Source organism: Octodon degus, unplaced genomic scaffold, assembly GCF_000260255.1.
Source record: "Octodon degus isolate 3935 unplaced genomic scaffold, OctDeg1.0 scaffold00256, whole genome shotgun sequence".
Classification (NCBI taxonomy): Eukaryota; Metazoa; Chordata; class Mammalia; order Rodentia; family Octodontidae; genus Octodon; species Octodon degus.
In genome coordinates, this window is record NW_004524832.1 from 2,651,516 (window position 1) to 2,660,115 (window position 8,600).

Sequence of the window (8,600 nt, forward strand, 5' to 3'; positions counted from 1 at the left end):
TGTCTGCTTCTTGTACTATGGATAACCACTAAGAAAATAACAATGTACAGTGTATTGGCTATCAAAACTGTCCTATTAATCAGCTGTGAAACTGTCTCATTCATATTTATTTCTCAATTAAAAAATAAATATAAAAAAGGACAATTAAAAAAATTCCATTAAAAGGTGAGGTCTGAGTCTATTTGCCCAAAGACAACCCATCTGAGTATGGATTAGAATCCTTCAGATGTACTCTACCTATGTATTTTCTCATTTTTATATATCCTGTTAGCTACCGACAGTGTCAATGACAAGCACACAATTAATCTTCTATATAAAATGAAAATTCTAGCCATTTGTAGATTGTCAACTTATAGCCTAATAGTAAAATGTTAACTCACTGAATCAAGAACAATTAATAGTAATAAAACTATTTTGCTTATAGCATTTATAATACTATTGAAAAGAACTTGTCTAGAATCCTTGTTTCAGAGTTTGACAATCTCTCCTATCCAGTTGAGTGAGCATTATTTCCCAGTTCTTGTCCACCTAAAAATCATCACAACACTCACACCGCTCACCCAGCCTGAGCCCTCCCACTTGTCTCCCAATCTCTCGCTTCCACATACTCCCCTGATACCACACATGGGAACTCTACCAGTAACACCCAAACAGCAGGCACTGCTTCTCTGAGAAAAGATTACAATCTCATGATTACAAAAAGTACCTACATTTTAAAAACTGTCAACTAAAGGATTAGAATACATAGGAAAGGTCTTGTGTGGTGGTGCACACCTATAATCCCAGCACTCAGGAGGCAGAGGCAAGAGAGATTGCTGTGAATTCGAGGTCACCCTAGGCTACATGGTGAGACATGTAGCCTGGGCTACATGGTGAGACACTGTCTAAAAAAAAAGATAAATAAGGGCCTGGCGAGATAGCTCAGCGGCTTAAGCACTTGCCTGGCAAGCACAAGGTCTTGAGTTCAATCCCCATTACCAAAAAAAAAAAAAAAAAAAAAAAAGATAAAATAAAAATTAAAAAAATAAAAAATTATAAGTAATTTTAACAGAAACAGTCAAACTATGGTTAAAACTATTCAGTTTCCAAGAGGGCATAAGTAAAAGACTAAAGTTTCCTTTCCCTTACAAAATATGTGTATGTCTATAAATGTACACAAATGAGTATATAGATTTGTACATATTAACATCTATTTACTTGTGTTGACTGCTTGGCACAGCCAAGCAGTTAGAATGAGCTATCGCTCACAGTCATCCCTGTCCTTGGATAAATGAACCTGCCTCTCCGTGGATCTTTGGTTCCCTCCGCTCTGGAGACCCACGTTTTCCAGGTCACATTTGCCCTGCTGTCTCACTGAGAAATTTTCTTCCCATGGCTCCTGCTCTTCTCTCCTGGTTGAACACACATAGGGCTACGAAGTGGGGGACACTGGTAACTGTCTTGAATCCCCTGCTGAGGAGGCTCCCCAGTTAGTGACCCACCTCCAGGCCAGGTCCTCTCTACTGAGTTTCCAAGCCCCTGGATATATGAACGTGATTTTCTCAATGGTAGAATGCGTTTCTGAACTAAATGTCATAGAAATATAGCATTTTCTTTTTCATACATTCACTTTTGACTTTGGCTTGTTTGCATCCAAAGTCAAATATGTGAATAAAGCTTTACCACATACCTGTTAGTGCGGTGCATATACAAAAATGTCACAGATTTTTTTTGAAAGGAAGTTATCTTGAGTATTTCAGCCAGCAAGTATGTTGGAATGGAGTCATAGCAAAGACGCAGATTTGTATTATATTTTGGTAGCCACTGAAATATGGTTCAAATCATTTAAATATTGTATATGATCACGTTAAAAATACCTTATTTTTAACATTATTTTTCAGATTTGTAATTCCTATAAAAACTTTTTTTCCTGAACTCATGAGGGAAATCTGTAGAAATTGATGTTTCCATTTTATACTTGGGATAAGGAAACAAGGAAGTGAAATTATTTACCAAACATCACAAAAAAATTACGACATGAGTTCAAATCACTACATATTAATTAATCACATCAATTAATTTAAATCTCCACTCATGTGGTCAGTGTTAAGATTTCCATGTGTGCGCACGCTGTTCTGGATGTTTTCTTCACTGAGTATTCCTAGTGCTTTCTGAACCAGAAATCAAACCATGTCCTTTAAGGTCAAAAAAGAAAACACAGCATCAGTGATTAAACAACTTTTATTACAAAGGTACAACTATTTTAATAAAGTAAAGTTAGATATTTGCCTTTCATATTGGCTACATTTTTACTGGGTTACTGAAAAGATGAATCCTATAACTCTTTTGGGACGGGGAGAGGGATCCCCTTAAGACTAAGAGCTTATAAGATGATGCTTGGCTGAAATGCTGACCCCTCTCCCTCTCTTTCTCCTTCCATCCATCCATCCCTCCCTCTCTCCTTTCCTCTTCCCCCCTCCTTCCACATAATTTTATTTAGTTAAAGGTATGTAATTATTTGAGAAGGTTTTTCTGCCATAATTTTTTCTCTCACCCATTGGTGCCTATTTCACAGAATGAGGGTTGCATGTTAGCATGTTCATGCAAGTGTATTACTTACTTTGCCTATTTTCACCTTTTTGTTGCACCCTGCCTCCCTTCCTATTCTCCTGATCCCCTTTCTATTTTCTAATCAACTCCTTTCTACTTTCCTGTTTGTTTTCATTATTATTTTTAGGTTGTTCCACATGAGAGAATACATGCGAAACAAGACTTTCTGAGTCCAGTTTCACTTAACATGAAGACATCTGGTCCCATCCATTTCCCTGTAAATGATACAGTTTCATTCTTCTTTATGACTGAATAATGTTCCACTTGTACATACACTGCAATTTCTTTATCCTTTCATCTGTTCTGGAGCACCTAGACTGTTGCTTTAGCTTCGTTATTATGAATCGCACTGCACTAAACATGAGTATGCAGGAATAAAGGTAGTGAGCTATCTTTACTTCTTTCAAGATCATCCCAGAGAGGGATAGGGAGATAGCTCAGTGGTCTAAGTGCCTGCCTGGCAAGTGCAAAGACCTGGGTTTGATCACCAGTGTCCCATGCCATGCTAGCCCCAAAACTGGGCATGGTGGCACATGGCAGTAATCCCTGCACTTGGGAGGCTGAAACAGGAGGATCACTCCAAGTCCAAGTTGTGTAATGACACCCTGTACCAAATAAGTAAATAAATATTTTTTAAAAGATTATCCCACAGAGTAGTATTGCTTGATCAAATAGCATCTCTATTTTTAGTTTCTTAAGGAAGCTTTATACTGATTTCCATGGTGACCATACTAAAGTACATGTACCAACAGTGTAGACTGGTTCCTTTTCTCCCTGTATCTTTTCTAGAATTTATCATTTTTTACATTCTTGATAATAACCATTTTGACCAAAGTGAGATGAAATCACCATGTAGTTCTGATTTGCATTTCTGTGACTAAAGATGTTGACCATTTTTAGCTGTCAGCACTGGGGAATGAATCAAGGGACTTCACACTGAGCTACATCCCTTTTTAAACATATTTGATTTTGAGATTGTATCTTCAAATCCCTAAGTCATCCAGTTGTCCTCAAACTTGTAATCCTCTTGCCTCAGCCTCCCAGATAATGGGAGCCACCACCGTAGCCTACTCCAGTGCTGTTTCTTTTGAGAAACATCTGTTTTGTCCATTTGTCCATTTATTGACTGGACAATTTCTGGTTTTTATGTTAAGATTTTTAGTTATTTATACAGCTGAGACATTAATTCTTTGCTGGAAGAATAGCTGGCAAAGATTTTTCTCCCATTCTGTAAGCTATCTCTTCGCTTTATTGATTATTTCCTTTGCTGTGCCAAAGCTTTTAATTTGACATAGTCCCACTTATTGATTTTTACTATTATTCCCTATGCTTCCTGTTCGGGAAGTTTTTGCTTGTGCCCGTGACTTGAAATGTCTCCCTTATGTTTTCTTCTAGCAGTTTGAAAGTTTCCAGTCTTATACATAGTTCTTCAGTCCATTTGAAATTGAGTTTTGTACACAGAGAAATAGATATGCAGCTTCCACCTTTTGTGTGTAGATACCCGGTTTCCCCAGCACCGTGTGACCAACAAGTTCTTTTCTCCAGTGTATATTTTTGCATCCTTTGCCAAGAGTCAGATGGTTTTAGTGGGATGAGTCTGTTTCTGGGTCCTCTCTTCTATTCCACAGGCCCACATGTCTGCTTTTATGCCAATTATTAGTCATGTATCTTTTAATTTTGTATTAATACACTTGTGATACATAGTGAATACATTCATTGTGGTGAGTCAGGCATACATAAAGAATCTTAATCCTTTTTATTTTCCTTCTCATTCCCTCCATCCCTAGATCTCCTCCCCAGCTACAAAAGGTCCACCTCCCTCTTTCCTAATGCCTTTTACGTTTTGCTCTTGAAAGCAAATTAACCTTCTTTAGAGCTCAAGACTGGTGATTTGGTGCCATGCCAGGCATTGCACTTTGATTTCCAAGACTTTTAAGAGGAGGAGACAGATACCACAAGATACCAGAAGCTTCAGGGCCACAAAAGAGGATAGGGTGTGTGGAAGCTTTTTATTATTATTTAACCTATTGCCATTTTCTAGAACAACGGGAGCTGTCACTCTGAAGGGCTGTGCACTCCTGTCTGGGGTCCAGGAGCCCATGTCAGATTCAGGTGTACCGCTTTGGATGAATCATTAGCCACTGGCCGGGCTACCTGCAGTCCAAAGGTCTGCAGGGGGCTGTGACACGCGGTGGCAGACAGCAGCAGGCGCCGATGTCCTACAGCTGCTTTATCGTTGCTACCGATCAGGTTCATGGAGGGGAGCCCGTCCCTGCGGCGCATGACGGTGATGCGGGAGAAGGGCCGGCGCCAGGCTGTCCGGGGTCCGGCCTTCATGTTCAACGACCGCGGCACCAGCCTCACCGCAGAGGAGGAGCGCTTCCTCGACGCCGCGGAGTACGGCAACATCCCCGTGGTGCGCAAGATGCTGGAGGAGTCCAAGACGCTGAACGTCAACTGCGTGGACTACATGGGCCAGAATGCGCTGCAGCTGGCAGTGGGCAACGAGCACCTGGAGGTGACCGAGCTGCTGCTCAAGAAGGAGAACCTGGCGCGCATCGGCGACGCGCTGCTGCTGGCCATCAGCAAGGGCTACGTGCGCATCGTGGAGGCCATCCTCAACCACCCCGGCTTCGCGGCCAGCAAGCGCCTCACCCTCAGCCCCTGCGAGCAGGAGCTACAGGACGACGACTTCTACGCCTACGACGAGGACGGCACGCGCTTCTCGCCCGACATCACGCCCATCATCCTGGCGGCGCACTGCCAAAAGTACGAGGTGGTGCACATGCTGCTGCTGAAGGGCGCCCGCATCGAGCGGCCGCACGACTACTTCTGCAAGTGCGCGGACTGCACGGAGAAGCAGCGGCACGACTCCTTCAGCCACTCGCGCTCGAGGATCAATGCCTACAAGGGGCTGGCCAGCCCGGCGTACCTGTCCCTGTCCAGCGAGGACCCGGTGCTCACGGCCCTGGAGCTCAGCAACGAGCTGGCCAAGCTGGCCAACATAGAGAAGGAGTTCAAGGTAAGCGCGCCCCTCGCCCGCCGCGGCGCGCGCCCAGCCCTGGCTGCTGCCCGCGCACGGTGCGCTCCGTCAGTCTTCGTGTTTGCTCTCGAGTCCGTTCTGTCCCGTGGGTTTCAGCTCACGAGGGACGGGACAGTGTTTTAGAGTTGATCTAATGACTCCGCCACTACCACCAAGAGTAGTGCTGTGATACATTCGCTTCGGAAATGTGTTTATGCGGATCAGAGAGCTTTAAGTGTGGTGCCATTCTGTTCTGGGTAAGCGTTGAATAAAACTCAAGACTCCTCTTTCTTTTAAAAGGAGGGGTTTGCAGTGACTTTCTCTCCCTTCCAAATGTTTTCTCCTGTTTTGTATTTAGTTATAGGGCTACATCCATCGCAGAATGGTGTTTTTGTTGCTTTTCCTTCCTAGGGGGTGCATTGTTCCCCCCAGGGGATGCTTTGTCCCACAAGTAAGTCAATGCCAGTTCCTTGCCTAGAGGAGGCGCTCCCTTGCACCTTTCTGCGGTCCCTTTGCTTGTGAAAGCCTTGTTCGTGGTCCTGAGCTTTTATATACCTTTAGAATAAAAAATAAAATAAGATCTAAGCCCATTATAATATGTTATTACAGTTATTTCTTTTATGTGACAAATTCCTCCCTCAATTCCACATATTCCTCTTTGGATTGGTGAGCCCTAGATGGCAGGTCACCCCACAAACACAAGGGCAGCAGAATGGTTTGCTTCTATGGATTTATTTTAATCAGTGATTTTTTTTTTCCTTTCCTCCTTTGTAGACTTTTTTAAATGCATGAACTTGTGTTTGGACATCCTCAGTCTAGTAGTATTATTTTAATAAAAATTATGGCAAATGTAAGTGTGTATAATTGAAAATAATATATACTTCAGTTACCACCTCCTCTTATACATTTTGAATGACCCTAGCTATTACATCTATGACAAAAGGCTATTTCATATTTCAGGTAAAAATCAAACTTTTTCAGCAATTTTTTTTTTTTTTTTTTTTTTGTATCAGGGATTGAACTCAGGACCCTGCACTTGCCAGGCCAGCAATTTCTTATTTCTAGTTTTCCACCTAAGAAGAGGACTCTAGACATCCACTCCTGGGGTTATTTTCCAGACGCTGAGTTAAATTTTCTTTTTCTTTGGTCTTTCTTTCATTCATATTTTCTTTTTGTTTGCTTGGTATTGTGTTGTTGCACCACAGAAAAGAGTTCTTACTTTGTCTTTCCCACCTTAATATGGTTTTTCATATTTAAGTGAGATTTATTCAAGTGCAGCAAGAATATAACTAAGATTAAGGGGAATTCACTTTCCTTTGGAGTTTTAAGAAACTAGTTAGAAAGTGGTTTTTCTGTCCCCTTTCCATAACAAAACTCCCTAGATAGTTATCAGCCTTCATTGTGTCCTTATATAATCTTGTTCATCCACTAAAACATTTTTTTCCTCATAAAAAAGCGAAACATATTGATCATAAAATTTTTTGGAAAATGTAGGAAACTACAAAAAAGAAAAGAAATATCATCTTGTGTGTATTCCCCTTAAAGACATTTTGTGGTATTTGAAAGATTTCTCTCCACATATCCAAAATAGAATATTTTTAAGGCAAAACTCAAGTGAATGCCAAATTCTATAGAGAGAGAGTAGAAAAATATTTGGGTAAGATACTTCTAAATATCACTTCTATATTTTGAGGCAGTAATAAAATCACAATTCTAAATTTTTATTTGCCATTATTTCAAATGTCATATGCACCTTGTTTTCATGCACTTTGCTTGATATGTATTGAAAGTCTGTGAAAGAGATTCCATAGAAGGGCATATTTTCTAAGATTATATTTTAATAATGTACTAAAGATAGTGACATTTGCACTTCCACCTGGAGAAGTCATCTAAGTGGAATGATGTCAAAAGAGTTTGTTATTTATAGTTTTCCCCTAAAAAAATCCATATTAGTAATGTTTAGAACCACCTTTACTCTGACTTAAAGAATTACTTCTGATAACCTTTCAAAGCTGGGAAAATATCACAAATAAAGAAATAAAAAGGGGAGAAAACACACACGAGTCCTGGAGGACAGTCGTTAAACTACCTAGTACCTAAGGTCATGAATACTGAACTCTCACGTTCCCTTCTTCGGGATTCGCTGGCAAGCATTTGAGTAGCATACCCCTTTCTGAGTTCAAACAAGGAAAGCCCTTCAGATGTTATGCTCCGCAAAGACCACACGTCCCTCTCTTCTGACTGTGCCTTTTCTTCCATATTCTTGAATGTCCTCATTCCTTTCTTATAAGCTGTCCTTTCACCCCCTTCCCACTCATTCCATGTGCATGTCCGTCTGTTAGGGCTGAGAACATAGTTCTTTTGGAGCACTGACCCAGAGACTCTGAGCTCTAAAGAGCAGAGCAAGTGTAGCTCATTTCTGAGAAAGCAAGTAACCTAATTGCCCTATTCAATGGTGTTCTCTATATTCTTTCCATAGGGACTTGGAGCTCAAAGTACCAGCCTTGAAATGAAAAAAAATAGATACTGTGTTCCCTAGTGAGAGAGAGGTGATTTTTTTTTTCCCTTTCAGCCACTTTTGCCTCTTTTATCAATGGCCTGTAATAGCTGGTATCTCACCCCTCAAATTGCCTTCAGATGGGTGCTTCAGAGAGGATTGTTAGCCACCCATGCAGCTATCCAAGTTCCTTGAGGAATACAGAAGGCATAGTGCTGCATGTCTGAAGGTCATTTCTCTAAAAGGTAGAATGTTCTGGAATACAGATTTAGACAAATGAATGGCTTAGTGACAGGTTATTAAAGATATATTTTGGATGTGTAAATGCTGACACACATTGAAATTTCACAATTCTGACTGAGTTGGTGATGCTCCTTTAAAAAGATGAGCCTCAGCTGGTGAGATGGCTCAGTGGTCTAAAGCACCTACTTAGAACAAGCTTAGCAAAGCACAGGGACCACAGTTCAATCCCTCAGCACCACATGCCAGCCA

The 8,600-nt window shown here is 41.1% G+C and overlaps 1 protein-coding gene across 3 annotated transcripts in view; it reads left to right on the plus strand.

Annotated features, from left to right (window-relative positions):
- Trpc3 (transient receptor potential cation channel subfamily C member 3) overlaps nucleotides 1–8,600 on the plus strand; it is an 83,833-nt gene that overhangs the window by 17,758 nt on the left and 57,475 nt on the right. For all 3 annotated transcript variants that reach the window (XM_004646157.2, XM_023706437.1, XM_023706438.1), the window contains exon 2: nucleotides 4,840–5,611. In XM_004646157.2, the coding sequence (XP_004646214.1) occupies nucleotides 4,840–5,611 (772 nt within the window). The remainder of the gene's footprint in view (nucleotides 1–4,839; nucleotides 5,612–8,600) is intronic.